The sequence below is a fragment of the Pristis pectinata genome, chromosome 8, assembly GCF_009764475.1.
Source record: "Pristis pectinata isolate sPriPec2 chromosome 8, sPriPec2.1.pri, whole genome shotgun sequence".
NCBI classification, from domain to species: domain Eukaryota; kingdom Metazoa; phylum Chordata; class Chondrichthyes; order Rhinopristiformes; family Pristidae; genus Pristis; species Pristis pectinata.
This window is the reverse complement of record NC_067412.1, coordinates 73,954,651-73,976,970: the sequence shown is the minus strand read 5'-3', so window position 1 is coordinate 73,976,970 and position 22,320 is coordinate 73,954,651. Positions and strand designations below refer to the sequence as shown.

General features: G+C 39.4%; 1 protein-coding gene across 1 annotated transcript in view; it reads right to left on the bottom strand.

The window, feature by feature from the left end:
- Nucleotides 1-22,320, bottom strand: part of tex11 (testis expressed 11) — a 73,409-nt gene that overhangs the window by 36,415 nt on the left and 14,674 nt on the right. Inside the window, 9 exon segments of the mRNA XM_052022316.1 lie at nt 209-360; nt 1,225-1,300; nt 2,206-2,287; nt 2,990-3,085; nt 3,936-3,993; nt 6,384-6,469; nt 9,233-9,313; nt 10,490-10,609; nt 20,683-20,763. Of these exon segments, the coding sequence (XP_051878276.1) occupies nt 209-360; nt 1,225-1,300; nt 2,206-2,287; nt 2,990-3,085; nt 3,936-3,993; nt 6,384-6,469; nt 9,233-9,313; nt 10,490-10,609; nt 20,683-20,763 (832 nt within the window).

The window sequence follows — 22,320 nt, the reverse complement described above, 5'->3', positions numbered from 1 at the left end:
CATAATGTGACATCTAACTTGATCTAACTAAAGGGCAATTTGCATTATTTCCTGACGAGTCATTTCAAAATAATAACTCGATCAGCCCAATGATAACAGGTGCTCATTTAGAAAAAAAAGTGAAAACCACAAATCTTAACAGTTTATGGCATATCCTACCTAAATACTGCTATTGTGAGGAGTTCCAATCTACTTGATAATTTCCTACCTGCAATAATGTCTTCTATTTTTTGTTTGGCAAGGAGCTCTTTGCCTCTCTGTAAAAGTTGCATAAAGTGCACCAGCAAAATCTTCCCAATATCATGACAGGTTTCAAACCGCTTGGACAGAGTTGTCAGAAATTCAAAGGACAGCACATCTCTGTTGAAATATTATGCATTAATTATTAAGGCAGCATTCTATGTATGGATTCAGCAATAAATATTTCTTGGAGTTATTACCACCTAGTAACAAATAAATCTCTAAACCATGAAGTTATCTTTAAATTATAAGCACCTTTCTTAATTAGCATGCTTGCAACTTGCCAAAAAACTGTCTTCGATGTTGAAAGGTGGACTGTTTTAATTAACTTTTATTAGTTTCAGCAAGAATTTCAAAATTGACCCAGTGATAGATTAACTCTTGCAAGCTTACTCATGCTATAATTTTCTAGAACTTCTGCACTGGAATAATGAGCAATGCAATAGATTGAGCATCACTATAATGCAATTATTCAGGAAAACCTGGGCCATAAATTCTACAAAAGTGCAGCAAGAGGACACAAACCAATGAGAATGAATATCTTAATAAACAGTAAATGTAATCAAATTTTTTGAAAATGTATAATCCTTTGACTTTTCATTTTAGTTTGTTTAAAACTTTCTGGGTCGTTACAAATTTAAGTCATTAGGAAAAATTGCAAATGAGACTGGTTCATCAACAAAATAGAAAATTGGTTATATAAGCAAGGGAAACATAAATGTAAACCCAACTACATGCACTGGTAAAATTTCAAACAGATCTAATCAGAAAATGTGACAACAGCATGCAAGTCTTCCAGATAGGAATACATAAATACATGGGATTGATTTTTCAGTGTTAATGCATCACTCAAGTTGAGAGTAGAAAGGAAATGATACAATATCACACATTCTTTACACAACCTAAACAATTCTCAATACCCAGGAAGTAAAATCAAAAATCTACTGCATCATATGTCTGTTGCAGCAAGTGAATTTCACTGACCGGTCATGTTCCATTAGTAGTTTTGCAGCTTCAAGACAAACAGTAAGTGATACTTTTCCAAGGAGATCGCTGACAGCTAAAATAAATGCAAAATGGTAAACAAAAAGACCAATTAGAATCAGATGATGTCGAAACTTTTAAACAAAGTTGTGTCAAAATGTTTAAAATTTACTTGCTCTGCTTAGATATACTCAATGAATATGCAGATATAATGGAGTAGAAATTGAATCACACATGATAATAGGCGCTGAAGAGAAGCTACACAGAGGATGAAACCCATCCTTCCCAATGTGAAAACATTGGCCAGCTCCATGTCAACTCTCCAGACCCAATCAATATCCAGCATGTCAACTAAGGTTTCAGCTTCCAGTAGAGCCAGTGAAGTTGCAATACTTTTGTGCAGTACACTGGACACTAACCTATTATCCAGAATCAGCGCATCATTATGCAAATTCTGCCTTCACCCACTTCGGTTCAGGATTCAGTAATTTTGTTCAGAATGCTGAAATAGTTGATTCCGGCTTTTATATTTTATGTGGGGCAGTCTGGCAACGAGATGATTATTAATAAGGGTGGCAGCACAGGAACTGTCATCTGAGGATTTGGGTTTCTCTGTATTTATTGTTACTCAAGGGTGGTAGGTATTTATCACCCATAAATGCCATCAAAAATGGTGAAGAATCATCTCCCTAGTCCATTACAGTACTACCTGCAAAGGACCTGTGGTAGTGCTGTTACGGAAGAGTCTGCCTGACATACCTACTGGACTCAAAAATTTCTATTATACAAAAAACTAAATAATAAAAACATTACTATAATAAAATTATTCCTAACATTTGGAAAACTTCATTGTGTCAGTATTCTGATGTCAATATCATACTGCCAGTGTTCAATAGCTTGATGCCATAATTTTTTTCATTAATTGATACACTGCAACTCATTCAGGTCCATGTCAAGCTCAAAGAAATTTCTGCTTCTTACCTGCAGAAACAGTTTCATCAGGAAAAGCACAGCTCAAAAGGATTTTTATCTTTAAGAACAGTCCAGCTGGATGGGGATTTTCCTATTGGATTAAGTAACCAGAACTCCTCATCAGAAAACAGTAAAATTTTCTCTCTTAGGTTCTAATTCATGATTTTCCATTCATCAACTTTGTTTTTACTACATCTTACATTGCTGACACCTCCTGTCTCCTCAACTCTAATAATGATGCTCTCCGGATCTCAAAACTCTCAGCAAACCCATGTCTCATTCTTTTGAAAACCATCCCTGGCATGTCTAAATCAAGAACGTAGCCATGCAGAGCACCAAGCTTTGTCCCCAAATAAAGCTCTTTCTCCTTTTCCTACTTTATTCTCCCTTGAAGACTTCCTGAGTAAATATCCCTGGTTCAAACAGATATAAGACTGAAAAATATAATCAACAACACCTTGTGTTCCTTTAATGCCCCTCATTTTCAAAGTGCAAGAGACTTTTGGAAGCTTTGTAAGGCGGTTGGTAACAAAGTAGATATCTTTATTAGTCACATGTACATCAAAACAGTGAAATGCATCTTTTTGCGTAGAGCATTCTGGGGGTAGCCCGCAAGTGTAATCATGAGATGCACTCTGGAAGAAAGGCATTCAAGACGAAAGATACTTCTAACTCTGAGAAAGGCAGTGAACAGAATGATAACATTCCACAGTTGAAAGCAATCAGATGATTATGCTAAATTAAAAGACATACGTGGTAAGTGTACCTACAGAACTGCATAATATGCCCTTACTTCATTTGCCAAAATGACAGCATTGAGAGCTCTCTCCTGGTGTTGCTTGATGTCCCACTCCAGATAAACATTAGCCAATAAACGCAAAACCTTGGCCTAAAATAGAGAAATGTCAGTTATAAATTATATCTCCTATAATTCTTCATATTGTTTGCATCCCTTAATACATTGGAGTAGAAAGGCATCCTTGGTTGATTCACTAAATGCATAATGCAGTAGTAGTTACAGTTTGCACTCTACTTCCAAAATTCATTTCCTTGCCTTTAATGAAACCAAATTTTGTAAGAGGATAAAAAAAGCTGCTGTGATCATAGTGCATTAATGTAAACGCCCACAAGACAAGTTTCTATCCCATTATCTTTAACATGGCCTTTAATCATGTATAGCACAGTAAAACCTTTAGGGTTCCTTCAATACAAAGTACAGAAAATTAACATGTAGGTACAGCAAGCAGTTAATAAGACAAAAATCAGATCAGATGTGGGATTGGAATGCTGGAATAATTAAGGCTTTCTGCAGCATTTAAGGAGACCACATTGGGTAGTACTTGATATACTATCTGCAATTTTGGTCTCTGTACTAAAGAAAGAAATATTTGCTTAGAAGTGCTGGAACAAACGTTCACCAGATGGACTTTCTTAAGAGACATAGAACAGATTCCCTACCTGATAGGCCTGTGGACATAATAAGTTGCTGAGAATATTTTAATGTTGAGATTGATTTTCGGACAATAAGGGAATGAAAAAAATGAAGTGCAGATGAAAAAAGGAACTTGAAATAAAGAACTAGTCATGATCTAATTGACTAATAGAGCAGACTTGAATATACTTGGTCATTCGGTGTCTATAAGACAAAAACTGGTAGATTTTTGGACAGACTTAGAGGACCACAAGTTCCTACATTCTATGTTCTTATGATATATAATGAACATAGAAGCTGTACATACCTGCACAGGAGAACCTGGGGAATATCTTTTATCCATTTTCCCAATGTCATAGCTCTGACTGGTGGTAGAAAACACACCATTAGTAACATTAACAGTGTTAACAAAATCCAACTAACAGGATCACATTTTCCTTTAAATGTTTTGCATGGCATCATCCAGCCAACCACATTCTTGCAGTAAAAGAAAAAAGTACATGGGTAAACACAAGTTGAAAGTTCTTTTATGCAAGTTGATCAAAGCGTTGCCTCATGTCAAGAAATAAACATCAAACAGCTTAAGTCATCAAACAGAGTTGTATGTATGTATTTTAAGTTATGTGCAAATGTTGGCTATTCCTGAGTAACTGACACTCCTACTTCCATTAATTGCAAGAAAATGCATTTTTAGTCAATCACATCATAAATCTCTAAAAAGAAACAAGTTGATACTACGAAATAATGTTTCAGGGTGAAGGCCCTTGTGAGCCAAATTATAATGTTTCAGCATACTCTCTCCAAAGGTCCATTTTAGATTGGATAGAAGGATTTGGTTCTTTCAAATGTATAAGAGACAGACGATCAATGTTCCGATCAGGACAATGTAACTGAAAATGACAGCAAGAAGCATTAGTATGAACAAATGAAAGGAATGAGATTGTGAAATCAGAGGAAATCATAGATTCTAAAAGCGAATGAAAGGGTAAATCTTGAGTGCGTTTTCCCTGGCTACATAATCTTAGTGAACTCATTATTCTGAAACTATTTAGGAATTAAATAAGTTGCAAATCTTTGGATTTCTCTGTTCTCATCATCTTTGGATCCCCACTCATTGCATGCACTCAAGACTGAGATTAATATTCTGGATTCCAAGGAAATCATGTGGGTTGGTGGACAAGATACAGGATAACTCATGATATTTAAGGGCAGAATAGTCTTGAGGCAAATGTGCTACATGTGCTTCTACCTCTGATCAGAATGTCACACATCATAGATGCGGTGAAAACATGCACTTTTTATTCTCCTTTCATTCTGCAGGTACAATAGAAAGGGCTAAGAAAGGAGCCTGTGACTAAGAACAACTATGCATCTCACAGTGCTTGACACAATGCTAATAAGAAGTCAGATACATTCAGACAAGGATATTTAGAAGGTAAATTTGACCAAAGTACACTGGGTCCAACTGAGCTTGATGGAGTAGGAGTGGATGTCATGGAGGAGGAAAAAACAGCTGCCTGGGAAGTAGGATTGTATGCATTCAATTGCTGGGCCCAGCATAAAACACTGTTTACAAGCTTTCATCCCATGCAACTCGTAAGGACAATTCTAGAAGTTACATTGTATACTGTAGTTGTGTCTGGTATAGTCTACAGCTATTGAACCGTCACAGGTTTATAAATTTAATTTTACAAAAGGCCTTCCATAAATTGTAAAATTACTCAATTTTTCTAAAGACACTATCAAGAAATTTCTTGGGGTTATTCCTGCACTGTCATCTTTACTCTGCCAGACAATCAGAAACCCTATTTAGCTTTTTTTTTTGTTGAGCAAACCTTTCAGAGTTATAGGAATGGAGCAGGAAAAAGTCCAGGGAAATTCTTCACATGTAACCCACCTTGTGGAATTTGGACTAATATATTGGCCAAGACTGCACACTGAGTTTAGAAGAATAGGTGATCACATGAAATACATAATATTCCTGGTGCATTTGTCAAGATAGATGTTGAGATTATTTTCCCTCTCTGGATACTCTACCAACAAGGATCCTGGTCTCAATATAAGGCATCAGCCTCTTAAAACTGGGAGGAGAAGAAATCACTTCAATCAGAGGATTGTAGATCTTGGAACTCTCAATCACAGATGGCCTTTGATGATCTAAGTATACCTAAGATTTAGACTGATGGGCTTTGGGTCACTGAAATAATCAAAGGGTAAAGAGACAAGAAAATGGAGTGGATGTAAAAGTTCAGCCATGTTTTTACTGATGGCAAAACTATATGGTCTACCCTAACTCATGCCTTTTTTGTTGGTATTTCTACAGAAGGGTTAAAGTTAATAACTTCATCAAAAGAAACATTAAAGAATCCATCAAAATTACAAGTCAAAACTCTCTAATCCAGCACTCTTGGGACCTGACTGGTGCCAGACCACAGAAAATCTGACCAGAGAAAATGTCCAACCCCACCCACCGAGCAGAAGAAGTGTTCTTTTTAAACACAGACACTTCCAGGTCAAGCAAGGGTTCCGAGAACTGTCCATAACCCAAAGTTTCCCAAAGTCAGAAATGCACAGAAGTGCCATTGGTAGATTCCTTAGCTACAGGTTAATACAGATTTTAGTTGATTTTAGATCTTAGTTAAAATTAGCTAATTAATATAGATCTGAACGACAGATTCAAAACATCACGGGGGTTGCCAAACTATAGAATAATGGACTAGAGTGTTTCAACCTGTATTAAATAAATTGACCTTACCTCAACCAGAAAGCACTTTCTTCGTATTTCTTCTGCTGATAAGTTTCTACTCCAAAATTGTAACACAGCAGGGACAAATAACCTGTCTAAACAAAAGGAGGTAACAAATGGTGAAGGGTAAATTTTCAAATGTCCATCAGTGTGCATCAGAGCAAACATCTACAAATCAACTATGTGCCTTTCTGTCCTCCTTTCTGTCTCAGTTCCTCTTTTCAAAAGGCTGTGATACATGCTATCATAAAAGGAATGACCATATGGTTCAGTTACCCAATGTTGCTAACACTGCGTAGTTTTATAAAAGCCTTACAAGAAAACTGTTCATCTGTGAACTGCTTTTCAGCCAAGGCTACTCTGTTTTCATCTAACATTTACATGCATGCACATTCCACTGAATGTTATTCAACAATGTTCAAATTGTTATCACTACTCAAGCCCAGAAGTAAAGGATCCAATTAATACCAGCTAAGTTAACAGAGTACGATTTCCAAATAGTATTACAACATTTGATGCATGTACAGTATATGCCAAGCTTTCTAGAGTGCTCCTTCACCACACAAAAGAAATGTAATTGTCTGGAAAACTATCAGGGGAATAGTATTAACTGATACCAGAGACAGCTAAGCAAGATAAATGGAGCTTTATTTTAACACCTTGTGGTGTTAGAGGGTTAAAACAGCAGTCACAAAACAGAAAAATGGACACTTTTCAGTTTGAATAAATATTTGGAGGTTGTTACACGTGGGGATGGTTAATGGTCTGTTAAGTTCTCTGAGAATGTTAAGAAACTATAAGCAAGGAGATCGATAATGACGTAATTGTAGGAGTGAATCTCCAGATTTGATTAATCACAGGATCAACTGGGAAGTTAACTTGCTTTACTAAGACTCAAGATCTGCAAGACATCTCCAACAAAATCCAAGGCCTCAACGGCAGACAGAAGAGCTGGTTGCTCTGGTAATAAGTGAAAACTAGAGGCTTAGGTTAAGAGAGTGAAATATTTAAGTGAAGAGACATGGCCGTGAAACCCACATGGGAAGTGTGGTCCCTGTATGAACTGTCAGGAGCAACTAATTTCACACTCTGAATCGAATGTCTCAGTACTATTAATTAGTGTTACGAGCCAGCAACAAAAGAAACACACTGAGTCATGATTCAGTGTTAAAAACTACTTTATTAATAACTACTTATGATAATAAGAAAAATAAAAGTAAAAACGTTAGAATGTTAGAAGTAAAAATGTTAAACCTTAAACATTAACCCCAAAAACTAAACTTGTCGTGTGTGCGTGGCAAATTCCCAAACTCCAAGTACAGGAATAGTTTTCAAAGTTCAGTTCAGCAAGCCGTAAGGTGAAACATGAGCAAAGGCTTCTTCAACAACCACCATTGTCTGAAGATAAGACGTAGATGTAGAGAACATAGAGAGAGTAATTACGAAATCCAAATGTTCCACAATGGAACCCAATCGACACCTCAGTGTTTACTCAGTAGTGACTTCCTCACCCCGAAAAGCATCCGAATCGTGGCCGTCCACACAAATACCTGTTTCCCTCTACAGGTCAGCAACAAAGTGAACTCCACCGGATTATTCCCAATTTCCATACATGGATTGTAGTAACAGACATAGTTATTGTTTCTCATCCATCGACAGAGAAACTAGCAGGCTGGTGTCTCTCTCTCTCTTTTCTCTCTCTCTCCTCTGACTGACTTCGACTGACTGTTTCAAAAATGTTATTACGTCCTTTATCTTCGTTTGACGTAAGCACGCCGCACACACACACACTACTAACTCTATCTTAAAGGGACATTCACCGAGTCCATAACATTAGTATACTGCACAACTGGTGAAATGGAAGAAATACTGTGGCAACCAATCATCCAGCTGCAACAGAATTAAGATGGATGAAATAGGTCCAACTTGAACTGGACTATCAATGTAGGACCATCTTAATGGAGGAAAACAAAGGAAATAGGAAAGAGGTGCATCTTGTAAACAGGATTTAACTCCTTCCCGAACCCAGGAAGAGCATGAAAACCCAGAATCAGAGAGAGGTCTAAGGAAAAACACTCACCAGAAGGAATCCCAATTCTGGGACTCAAAGAACAAAGTGAAACCACAAGCCTAACCAAGAGTGATCACTTTGCACTTTAATAGATAGTATGCTGTGCAAGATACAAGTGCTTGTATGTTGTTTTTACAATTAGGATTTTGTTCTTTTTCAATCTTTTTATTAGTTTTCAAATTAATACAATTAGGATTTTGAATAAAGCTAAGTATACCTTACTCTAAGTTTGGATTTGGCACAACAACCTTTCCCCATTGCCTGCTTCCAAGACCTTTAGAATATAACAAGTTCCATTTGTAGTCTTCTGTCTTGTAACTACAGACTTATAATTATTTTTCTGGATTGATATTGAAAGTATTTATAAATGTGTGTGCAAACTGAATGCTGTCATATTTTCAAAGAGGCTCTGTGCATGACACAACAATATAGAAAATACATGCCCCTTGTGGGTTGTTTCCCAACATATACTAAGATGACTAAATACATCACTTCATTATAAGATGAAAAGTGTATGTATGTGTTTCTTGTAGATATGAAAATCTCAGCAAGTCAGGCAGTATCTGTGAAAGAGAAATGGAGTTAATGTTTCAGGTCAAAGGCCCTTCCTCAGGTATATTTGTTTTATATTAGTTATACTAGTGACTCAACCTTGAATCAAATATAACCACCCGAGGATTAGTTAAACTCAATGCAAAATCCAATGAATACTCCATTTAAACACCGCCACAATCTGCATTTTACAGTGATCATAATTAATGTATAAATATAGAATGCACTAACAAACCTCCTTTGGCATTCTGAGCAGCATATCTTTACAGCGCTGGATACAAGTCACTGCATTCTTATGATCACACTGAATCACAGCCTAAGAATGAAGGAGGAAAAGTTAATAGAATCTATAAATCAAAACAGAATACTGACTTGCATGACACTTTTTACAGATTCACCACATTAAACTCAAGCCTCTTCCTCCTTCAGCAGAAATCATTCAGCAGTAAAAGAGCCAGTGAGCTGAGAAGATCAGGGATCCTAAATTATGGATTACAATTCACTATAAGTAGCATCCTTGCTGAAACAACAGAATTTTATTTCTTTCACTCTGGAAGAGGAAGTTTCTTGGATACCAATTCAGCTAACTCTGTATATTTCATCCATCTTCTTTCTAGTAGCTGCAAGTAAGCTGCTCTACAAGCTAGAGACATATCCATCCACATAATATTAAGAAGTCTTGCACATGGTTTGAATTTCATGTATACATTAGTCATATTTTCTCTGTTAAGATTTCATCTCACTACAGCTACAAACTAGGGTGCTATTGTGGAATCTGTTTTGAAAGATCATCAAAAACGACAGGAGCCTGAAAGAGATATCTGTAGCTTTTCCCAAGGTAGGCAGGAGTATTATTAATATTTGCATGTGGTGCAACAATGGGTTTAAATGCATCTGGAAGTCGATTATCAAACACTTTGGTAAAAACGGGTGCAAGGCCTCTTTATGAAATTAAGTGCTTAGGAATTTCAAAGGTACATAGTTTTTTGTTCTTATTTGTTGCTTCCAACTGATATTATGCTTCCAGGAGCCTTTGTGCCAAGTTCAGGTATTCATTTATTTTGTCTCAAGCTTCCTTTATTGGCTAAAGGTTTGTCACCCACAAGATGATATGAACAAAGGAAAATTCTCTATGCTCTCTCGTCCAGCCTAAAATCTACAAGTATACCTCTCTGGCAGCTGGTGCTAGTGAAAGCTCCACTATGAACTGATTGCTGCATGAGCAGCTGCACTTTTTCACCATAATGAGATGCAATTGCTTAACTGTTATGCAGAACATTCACCAAGAGCATTGTAATTTTATCATGCCACATTTTACAAGGTTTTATATAAAAACAGGATGACCAAAAACCATTGTTGTATGGCTTACTTGTCAAGAACCTACCAATGTTTCCAGTATACCACCTGAGAATGACCCACTGTAAATAGTGACATATTATACAAATTATTAACTCTTGTAATCTTAATATAGTGTCTCAAGACGTCAACATACTGATTCTGCCTGATAGGAATGCACTTTGAAAAGGTCCTTTTCCACATCATTCTTAAGAACATTTACATCTGGTAGTCCATCAGATCCAGCCATTAGCTTTGCATATAACATTTCCAAACTCTGTGGAGGAAATATAGACAGAAGGAAAAAAGATGTACAGTGTTATTAACTTGATTAAAACACAAGTAGTATGGAATTTTTAAAGAAAAAATGCTCATACTATTGCATCTACAGGAAATTCCTAACCATACATTTATTTATACACCAATCTTGAAAATAATTTCTGACACTTTTTCCAACCACAAGCCAACTCTAAAATCAATCAACAACAAAGTAACAGTCAGGATCAAAGTAAATGAAATTTGAAATATGAGACAACAAAGTAATTTGCTTGTCAGCACTGAATGAAAAAGTTTGTATATCAGCAACAGATTATGGAATTGAAACTTGAGGGGAAATAATTAAATTTTCTGGGCAGCAAGTTGCAGATCTCACTGTAGCCTCCCTCAACAAGTGGCCAGAAAACCATATCCATGAGGAGCACAGAGTAACCATACCGCTCAACTTTATGCATCAGGAGCTCTGCAGGGTACTGATTTCACATTTCAATCTGCTATTATTATGCAGGGTACTGATTTCACATTTCAATCTGCTATTATTAAAGCACAAATCAGGTCAACAATGCCCTGTTTGCCAGATCTAGAAGTAAAATGCCTTTATTTTTCCAGATAAAATAGCCTGCCCTCTTATGGCATTAGATTGCCATCTAGAGCAAAGTTAAGGGAATTTCAGATATGGAAAGTAATGAAGCAATAACATGGATATTGAAAACTGACTGCAAAAGCATTATTCTCATTAAATCTCAAAATATTAAAATCAATATCATACTTATTTTGCACAGGAGAAAAATCATAAGGCAACAACTTTTCACACTAGTGTGGATAAGGAGATTGCAGGCAAATATCTGCCTCACCATTTAGAGACTTTCAAAGCAAAGCCATGCTTCATGATCAAGTATCATGATTAAGTGGCTATGGCCTTGTATGAGCACAGGCCCTTTAAAGCTACTATACTGCGGCCACATGCAGCTCCTTCAGTTTGCTCTTGCTGGTGTTGCTCTTTTTCCGACATTATCTCTTCTTCATCAGTCCAGAAAACTGCAGCAATGGTAGACCCATTATGAAATTCTCCATTGGCAACTGAAATCATTAAACCGCTATCTGTAGAATACCATAAGCAAATACTACTAGCAATGAATGAAAAACAGAAAACTGCAAATGCTGGAAATCCAAAATAAAAATTGATAATGATGGAAATATTCATCAACTTGAAATATTAACTCCGATTCTGCCTCCAGTATTTGTGGAGGGAGAAACCGAGCTAATATTTCAAGTTGATGACCTTTTGTCAGAACACCTGCTGAGTATTTCCAGAATCCTGTTTTTAAAACCCATAATTAAGCGTAGAAGCCTTCACATGGAAAGTCAAACATGTAGATAAACATCTGGTCAATACCACAATTTCTCTGGCAACCTTGCTAACTCATGGGAAACCCAGGATGCAGTACAAATTTAATCAGGAGTATTTATTGCAACATAGGACCTCTATTTAAATATGCTGACCACCTCTTGCCTCTGCAAAGTTGCTCAACAAATCTGCTGACAAGCACCATGAAAACTGCAACAGGTATGGCAGCATAACATTGGAACAGGTCAACCAATTGCCACATTTTAACCACACACTTCCATCTCTGCTTTATTATTTATCCTTTCTGACTTTTTGATGTGAAGGACCCCAGGCTTAATTTCTGTTTCTTCAGAATAGGTGCCCTTTGATAAAATTGAGGCAAGGGAAACGCCGAAATAATTTTAACCCTTAATATAAATGGGATTGGGTTAGGTGGGATGTCAGAAATCTGAACCAAACCTGTCTCAGATTTAATAGAGGGAGAATAACGAGGGAGTTGAGTAGGAATGGTTGTCAACCATCTTGCTTCCTGGAGGCAGGTGTTTCAAATAACTGAGAAGCAAAAGTAAAACTGTAGATGCTAGAAATATGAAACAAAAACAAAAAATGCTATGGATAGTCAGCAGGTCAGATAGTGGACAGAGAAACAGAACTAAAGTTTCAGGTCATTATTTTTTATTATCAAAACTGAAAAAGTGAGAAAACAAGATGCTTTAATTTGCAGAACGATGAAAAGGTGAAGAAAGCAAAAGAATTGTCTTTGAAAGGGGGAAAAATCGAAGTTGTCCAGATGACAATTATTTTCATTGCCGTCTAAGGAAGGGATTTGGAGTGTAAAACAGAGGGAGATGAACAAGAGTAGTTACAGAGAAAAAATACCAGAATGAACAGAGGTGTTCTACACAGGGGTCACACATACTGCATTTACTTTCTCTAGTGTAAAGGATATTACATACGCAATACACTAAATTGAAAGAAGAGCAAAAATGAAGAATCACTTTGCTGGGGATGTACTATAGGCATACTAACAACAGGAGATGGAGGAACAGACACATAGGCAAATGACAGAGATGCATAAGATGAAGGATAACAGCAGCAAGGAATTTCAACTTCCTCAATATTAACTGGAATTGTTTTGGTGCGAAAGGCTCAGAAGAGGTGCAACCAAGTGTTTTTTTTGGCCAGGACATGGATAGCCCTACCTGGGGCAGTACTGGATCCAATCTCTGAGAAGATAGTCAGGAGTGGAGGGAGTGTCAGTGGGAGAGCATTTTGAAAATAGTGAACATAACCCCAAGTTTTAAAGTTATTAAGGAGAAATTTAAATATAGACTGGAACTTAAGGTCCTGAATTGGGGAAGGCCCATTTCAACATGATAAGACAGGATGCAGCAACAGTGGACTGGGAGCAGTTACTTGCAGGTAAGTCTACATGTGTCCAGTAGGAGTCATTGAAAATGAAACACTAAATTTGAGGCCAACACGTTCTCTTTATGGTGAAAGGCAAACAAATGCAGGCAACCCTAGATGTCAAGGGATATTGAGGACTAGATAAAGAAAAAAGTACCCTGTGGCAGGTTTAGAGAACTGAAAATGAGACAGGTCTGACAGGATGACAGAATGTGTGGGGGTTATTTAATAAAGGAATTAGGAGGATAAAGGGAAGCACAAAATAGCACAGATATACCAAGGGCTAGAAGGTAACCATGAAAAGAATAGCGCCCATGAGGGACCAAAGAGGCAAACTGTACACAGGACATAGGTGAGATCTTAAATGAATATTCCTTGCTTGTTTTCACTATGGAGAAAGACATTGAGGTTGGAGAATTCAGGGAGAGTGAATGTGGAACTCTAGAACAAATTGCCATCGGGATGTCTTAACTGGCTTAACAGTGGATAAATCGCCAGGGACTGATGAGATGTATCCACAGGTTGCTATTGGGATCAAGGAAGGAGATTGCTGGAGATCTGACAGAATCTTCAAATCTTCTCTGACCACAAGGGCATTGAATATGGTACTTTATACAAGAAGGGCAGTGTAACTATAGACCAATGGGCGTAATGTCAGTGGTAGGAAAACTATTGGAAAACTTCGAAGGAACTGGATTGATATGGGTTCTTAAGGTGGTGTTCTTAAAGGGGAGAACCTGTCTGACTGATTTTTCCAGGTGACTGAGTATATTGAAGTGCAGTTGATGTAGTCTATATTGACTTTAGTAAGAGCTTTGAAAGGTCCCACATGCAAGACTGGTCAAAGTGTCAGAGCTCAATGAAATAGAACATAGAACATTACAGCACAGCACAGGCCCTTTGGCCCACGATGTTGTGCCGACATGTTATCCTGCTTTAAGATCTATCTAACCCTTCCCTCCCACATAGCCCCCCATTTCTCTATCATTCATGTGTCTACCTAAGAGTCTCTTAAATGTCCCAAATGTATCTACCCCGACAACCTTTGCTGGGAGTGCATTCCATGCACCCACCACTCTCTGTATAAAAAACTTATCCCTGACATCCCTCTTTTTCCTTTCTCCAACCACCTTAAAATTATGTCCCCTCGTGTTAGCAATTGTCGCCCTGGGAAAAAGTCTCTGACTGTCCACTCGATCTATGCCTCTTATCATCTTGTACACATCTATCAGGTCACCTCTCATCCTCCTTTCCAAAGAGAAAAGCCCTAGCTCACTCAACCTATCCTCATAAGACATGCTCTCCAATACAGGCAACGTCCTGGTAAATCTCCTCCGCACCCTCTCTAAAGCTTCATATCCTTCCTATAATGAGGCAACCAGAACTGAACACAATACTCCAAGTGTGGTCTAACCAGAGTTCTATAGAACTGCAACATCACTTTGTGGCTCTTGAACTCAATACCCTGACTAATGAAGGCCAACACACCATATACCTTCTTAACAACTCCATCAACCCGCATGGCAACCTTGACGGATCTATGGACATGGACCCCAAGATCCCTCTGTTCCTCCACACTGCTAAGAGTCCTGCTATTAACCTTGTATCTGCCTTCAAATTCGATCTCCCGAAGTGTATCACTTCACACTTATCCGGGTTGAACTCCATCTGCCACTTCTCAGCCCAGGTATATATTCCATCAATATCCTGTTGTAATCTACAGCGACCTTCTACACTATCCACAACACCATCAACCTTTGTATCATCAGCAAACTTACTAACCCACCCTTCCACATCCTCATCCAAGTCATTTATAAAAATCACTAAGAGCAGAGGTCCCAGAACAGATCCCTGTGGAACACCACTGGTCACCAACCTCCAGGCAGAATACGCTCCATCTACCGCCACCCATCTGACTTCTATGGGTGAGCCAATTCTGAATGCACACAGCCAAGTTTCCCTGCATCCCATGCCTCCTGACTTTCTGAATGACCCTTCCACGAGGAACCTTATCAAATGCCTTACTAAAATCCATGTACACCACATCTACAGCTCGACCTTCATCAATGTGCTTTGTCACATCCTCAAAGAATTCAATCAGGCTTGTGAGGCACGACCTGCCCCTCACAAAGCCATGCTGACTGTCCCTAATCAGCCTATGCTTCTCCAAATGCCCATAAATCCTGTTTCTAAGAATCTTCTCCAGTAATTTGACCACCACTAAAGTAAGAATCACTGGAATTTCATTCCCAGGGTTATCCCTACTCCTTTTCTTAAACAAAGGAACAACATTTGCCACCCTCCAATCATCTGGCACTAATCCTGTGGCCAGTGAGGATGCAAAGAGCATTGGCAAAGGTGCAGCAATCTCTTCCCTCGCTTCCCATAATAACCTTGGATATATCCCGTCCGGCCCCGGTGACTTATCTATCCTAATGTTTTTCAAATGTTCCAGCACATCCTCTTTCCTCACGTCGACATGCCCTAGCGTATCAGCCTATTGTACGCCATCATCACAAACGTCAAGGTCTCTCCCTCTGGTGAATACTGAAGCAAAGTATTCATTAAGGACCTCCCCTACCTCTTCCAACTTCAGGCACGCTTTCTCTTTTATCCCTGATCAGTCCTACCCTCACTCTAGTCATCTTCCTATTCTTCACATATGTATGGAACGCCTTAGGGTTTTCCTTGATCCTACTCGCCAAGGACTTCTCATGCCCCTTCTAGCTCTCCTAAGTCCATTCTTAAGCTCCTTCCTGGCTACCTTGTAACTCTCCAGAGCCCTGTCTGATCCATGCTTTCTAAACCTCAGGTAAGTTTTTTCTTCCTCTTGACAAGATATTCTACATCTCGTCAACCATGGTTCCTTCACTCTACCATCCTTACCTTGCCTCAATGGGACAAACCTATCCAGAACCCCATGCAAGTATTCCTTGAACAACCTCCACATTTCCAATGTGCACTTCCCCAAGAACATCTGTTCCCAATCTACGCCTTAGAGTACCATAATTCCCCCCTCCCCCAGTTAACTACTTTTCCATATCGGCTGCTCCTATCCCTCTCCAAGGCTATTGTAAAGGTCAAGGAGTTATGGTACTATCTCCAAAATGCTCTCCCACTGAGAGGTCTGAAACCCGATCAGGCTCATTGCCTAGTATCAGGTCCAGTTGAGCCTCTCCTCTAGTCGGCCTGTCCACATACTGTTTCAGGAATCCTTCCTGGACATACATAACAAACTCCTTCCCATCTATCCCCTTTGCACTAAGGAGGTGCCAATCAATATTAGGGAAGTTGAAATCACCCATGACAACAACCCTGTTATTTTTGCACCTCTCTTAAATTTGCCTTCCAATCTGCTTGTCAGCGTCTCTGCTGCTATTGGGGGGAATCTGTAGAATACTTCCAATAGAGTGATCGCTCCCTTCCTGTTTCTGACTTCCACCCACACTGACTCAGTGAACGATCTCTTCAGGACATCCTCCCCTTCTACAGCTGTGACAATGTCCCTGATCAGCAAAGCCACTCCCCCACCTCTTTTACTTCTGTCCCTGTCTCTTTTGAAACATCTAAACCGCAGAATATCCAGCAGCCATTCCTGTCCTTGTGACAGCCAAGCCTCTGTGATGGCCACCACATCATAGTTCCATGTACTTACCCATGCTCTCCTTCTTAACACATACTTACCCTTCCTCTCAGTCTTTCTACACTCTGCATCTACTTGTACACTCAATGCACCAACCTCTAATCTATCACTCTGGTTCCCATTCCCCTGCGAAACTAGTTTAAACTCTCCCCAACAGTTCTAGCAAACCTGCCCACAAGAATGTTGGTCCCCCTCCAGTTCAGCTGTAACCTGTCCCTTTTGTACTAGTCGTACCTTCCCCAGAAGAGATCCCAATAATCAACCAATCTGAAACCCTGCCCCCATGCACCAATTCCTCAGTCAAATCATCCTATTTTTACCCTCACTGGCACGTGGTACGGGCAGCAATCCAGCGGTTATTACCCTTGAGGTCCTGCTTTTCAGCTTCCTACCTAACTCCCTATATTCCCTCTTCAGGACCTCATCTTTTTTCCTACCTATGTCATTTATACCAATATGTACCACGACCTCTGGGTGTTCCCCCTCCCCCTTTAGAATGCTGTGGACCCGGTCCAAGACGCCCCTAACCCTGGCACCTGGGAGGCAACATACCATCCGGGAGTCTCTTTCACGTCCACAAAATCTGTCTGCCCCCCTTACTATGGAACCCCCTATTATTACCTCCCTCCTCTTCTCCCCCCTTCCCTTCTGCACCACACGACCTAGCTCAGTGCCAGAGACCTGGTCACTGTGGCTTTCCCCGGTAGGTCATCCACCCCAACAGTATCCAAAGCAGTATACCTGTTATTGAGGGGATTGGCCACAGGGGTACTCTGCATTACCTGCCTACTCTCTGTCCTTCTCCTGACAGTCACCCAGCTACCTGCCTCCTGCAGCTTCGGAGTGACTGCCTCCCTGTAGCTCTTATCTATGTACTCCTCGTTATCCCGTAGGAGCCAAAGGTCATCCAGCTGCAGCTCCAGTTCCCTAATACAGTCTGTAAGGAGCTGCAGCTGGATGCAGCTCATGCAGATGTAGTTATCAGGGAGACTGGATGTCTCCCAGAACGCCCACATCTCAGAAGCTGAACACACCACCGACCCCAGAGCCATTCTAACTACTCTGTCCTGGCACCAAAAGGAACACCAAAGCAAAGAAAGGGAGGAACTTACCAGAGACTTACCATGAAATTTGGATCTGTAATTGGCTTGGTGATAGAGGCAGGGTGTAATGCTCAAGGGCTGTTTTAGTGATTGGAAGCCCATAACGAATGGTGTGCTGTAGGGATCAGTGCTAGACCCTTACTATTATTAATGATCTGAAGGTGAATGTTGGAGTTATGATTAGCAAGTTGGCAGATCTCATGAAGATTGGTGGTGTTGTTGTTGGTGAGAAGGATAATCTTCAGCTACAGAGCAATATTGATCTGTTAGTAAGACAGGCAGAAAAATGGTAGATGGAATTTAATCCTGAAAAATGCAAGGTGATGCATTCTTAGAAGTAACTTAGTAGGGTATATACAATGAATGGTAGGACCCTAGGAAGTACTGAGGAACAGTAGGGCCTTGGTGTACACATGCAAGGATCCTTGAAGGCAGCACCACGGGTGATAAGATTCTTGCCTATATTATTTGGGGCATTGAATACAAGAGCAAGGAGGTCATGGTACAACCATATAAAGCACAAGTTAGGCCATAGCTGGAGTACTGAGTTCAGTTCTGGTCACCACACAAGAGGAAGAATATGATTACAATGGAGGAGGTACAGATGAGATTCACCACAATATTACCTGGGATGGAGAATTTCTGCTGAGAGGAAAAACTGGAGACATCGATTTGTTTCACTCCATCAAGTGAAGACTAAGGGAGGACCTAACAGAAATATACAAAATTAAGGGACATAAAATTGGTAGAAAATTTCCCCTTGGCAAAAATGTCTATAATAGAGAGCATAAATTTGAAGTAAGGGGTAGGAATATTTAGAGGGGATTTGAGGAAGAACTTTTTCCACTCATATGATCGTTGAAATCTTGAACACAATGCCTGAGGGGGTGGTGAATGCAGATACCCTCACAACATTAGAGAAACGTTAAGGCGAGCACAGAAAGCCAAGGACTGTATGTCGAAAAATTAGATCAGTATAAATAGATATTTGATGACCAGCATGGACGTGGTGGGCCAAAGAACCCATTTCATGCTTGATGACTCCAAGTAAATTGCTGTTTCACCTGGAAGAACTGTTTGGCTCCCTAGATGGTGGGAAGGCACATGCCAAAAGGCAAAGTATTGTATCTTCTCCTGTTGTTTGGGAAAGAAGAGGAGCGTTTTCTGGAGATGTAAGAGTGAATCAGAGAGTCACAAAGGAAACTATCCCTTCAGGATGTGCTTGTGATAGAATCCTGGTAAAGACGGTGGAAATTATGGAGAATGATCCATTTACTGTAGAAGCTGGTAGAGTGGATAGTGAGAAAAGGGGAAACTCTCTCCTTCTGGCTGGGAGGAAAGGGGGACGAGAGCAGAACTGTGGCAAATAAAGCAAACACAGTTGACAGCCGTGTCAGCATCATTAAACTGCAACACCAACTCACTTCTTGCTCCACAGATGCCATCTAATCTGCTCTGTATTTCCAGCATCCTCTATTTCAGATTTCCAGAAACTGCTGTGGTTCTGCACTTCACAGCTTGGTATTGGTTTATTATTCTGAATACCAATTGCTCCAGTATTGTTTGTTTTCTGTAACTGCCCTCATTTTTCCTCCTTTATTTACTCTTCCAGACAGATTCCCTTCTTAGATGACACAGAAAGCAATTGTGTCACCTGGACAACCTTGGTCTTCACCCTATCACAAATATTGACTTTGTTCTCCCTAGCCCTCCCTCCCTAATTTTCATTTTTCTCTATTTACACTCCTCCAGACAGATCCCAATCTTAGAAGGCGCTAAAAACAACTGTGCCACCTGGACAATAGATCTCAATCCTATTGTAGACATTCCATTTGTTCTCTCTAACCTTCCCCCTCTCTGCAGCTCAAACACATTTGTTTCCTTAATGTTTTGATAAAACTGTCTACCTCAGATTTTCTATCACTTTCAACTTTAATGTTGCTTTAGGAAACTGAGATTAAAGGAGGTGAGGACTGTTCTATTCAGTTTAAACTAGGAGTAGCAGGCAACACCCTAAAAAACGTTTTCTTACCTCCAATCAAAACCATTCAATCTGTTCTGATCTCTCTTCCACCCATCATTATGACTCAATTGATATGCTTTAGTTTGCAGAGTTGCAGATTCATCTAAACTCTGAAAACTAAAGCATGCCAATTTGACCATTATTTCTACCACAAGCAGCAAGAACCATAACAGTTCCTTAACTGTAACTTGGGATTGCCTCCATGACAGTTAAGTCCCTGTGACATTCTGAGTCACCAAACCAGAACTTCTCCCACTCTTGGAAATCCTAATTGAACATTACATCTATAGTTAACCTTGCTCTGAAATTTCTTTATCAAAATGAAAGTAAATTGAAAGTTAAAAAACAAAACCAAGTTATTACATAAGTATGATGTAAAGAAAGCAAATAGTAAGTACAATTCTCTGTTATTTCAAATTAATATTCTGCTTTTTGAAAATGAATTGCCAAATGACATTTAGAGTATATATTATCAAGTGAATGTCTTTTGTAGATAAAACTAAATATGCAATTAAAGTTAGTAAACAAATTTATAAAAGTAAAATACTGTCACGGCCAAGTCCAGAAATCCATTTGCCAGCAGTGGCTTCCTACAGTCTAGCCAGCTTCGTCCAGTTTTTGTGAACATCTGGAATGGAAAGTAATAATCATTCTTAATGTAATCCATCTGTAAACTAAATGTACTTCTACTAAATCAATTGTAAATGCTGGGCAGCTAATTTTAAAGACCACCTGGTATAAAAGGATCAGTATCAGCCCTAAAATGATATCAATTAACTGAGACCTTTGTGTATACTGGGGTTCCAGCCAGTCAATATGGTAGGGGCCTTTGGATGGGCAGCCAAAATTCCTGACCTGTAGGGAGGGCACTATTAGTGTGCAAATTAAGATCCTGTGACTTGCATGTGAAATCATACATGTGTATCATTGTCATAGGCTGTGTTGCCTGCCCAGTGCCAAGGTTAAGGACAATGCCTCTGGCCTGCAGAGGAAGATGAAGTAGGAGAAGGGCATCCAGTTGCAGTGGGCCATAAAAGAACACACATCATAGGCTAAATTAAAAATGTGACTCTTCTGAGGGAGAATGAGCTAGGATCTAAATTAACGAGCAGGACCACAAAGGCAAAAATCCCTTGATCACAAACTTAGCCACATGCAAATTGGCATGGCACACACAGATATAAGAGTTTAATGACTGGCTCAAAACTGGTGCATGATAAATGGTTTTCAATTTATGGGGCACTGGCACCAGTCTTGAGGAATGGAGGAGCTGCACTGTTGTGAGGGTTTCACTTAAATCAGGCTGAGACAAGAGCCCTGTTGAATGAAATAGCAAAGGCTGCAGATAGGGCTTGAAGTTAGATAAGATTCAATAATGAGGGCAAATTTAAACAGGTAAATGGAATGGAGAAGTGTAGCTATGTGGGCAATTAAAAGTGGAGTGTCACAAGAGGGTACAGAGCATATAACAGTAATGTATACAGCAATAAGGTCCAAGTAAGAAAAAATGATAAGTCAAAATTAACATTTTTTTAAAAATCTGAATATCTGAAGCACTCACCATTAAATAAATGAATTAGCAGCATAAAATAGAAAAATGGGTATAACCCAACATTATAAAAGAGATTGCAAACTGGGATCTGAATCTTCCAGATAATTGACTGTTCAGTAAGATAGGAAGAATGAAAAAGGCAGAGAAGTAGTAACTCTGATAATAATAACTGTTAGAATAGTAGTAAGAGTGAATCTTGGCTCAGTAGATTAGGAAGTAAATTCAGTTTGGCTGGAGATAAGTGACAAGGGACAGCAAAACTTGTACTTATAGTGTATTGGCCGCCCCCAACTATTGGCCAGATATCAACCAAGAAATAGAGAAGACTTGTAACAAAGGTAATGCAATAATTGTGGGCGACTTTCATCTTCCCATACACTAAAACATATATAAATTACTTTCAGGGTACTGATGATGCTGGATCTTGTAGAGCTGCAGCCTCACAGCGCCAGCAACCGAGGTTCAATCCTGACCTCTGGTGTTATCTGTGTGAGGCTTGTACATTCTCGCTGTGAGTGCATGGGTTTCTACTGGATGCTCCTGTTTCCTCTCACATCCCAAAAACGAACAGGTCGGTAGCTTAAAATGTCACAATAAATTGGCCCTAGTGTGTAGGTGAGTGATGGAATCTGG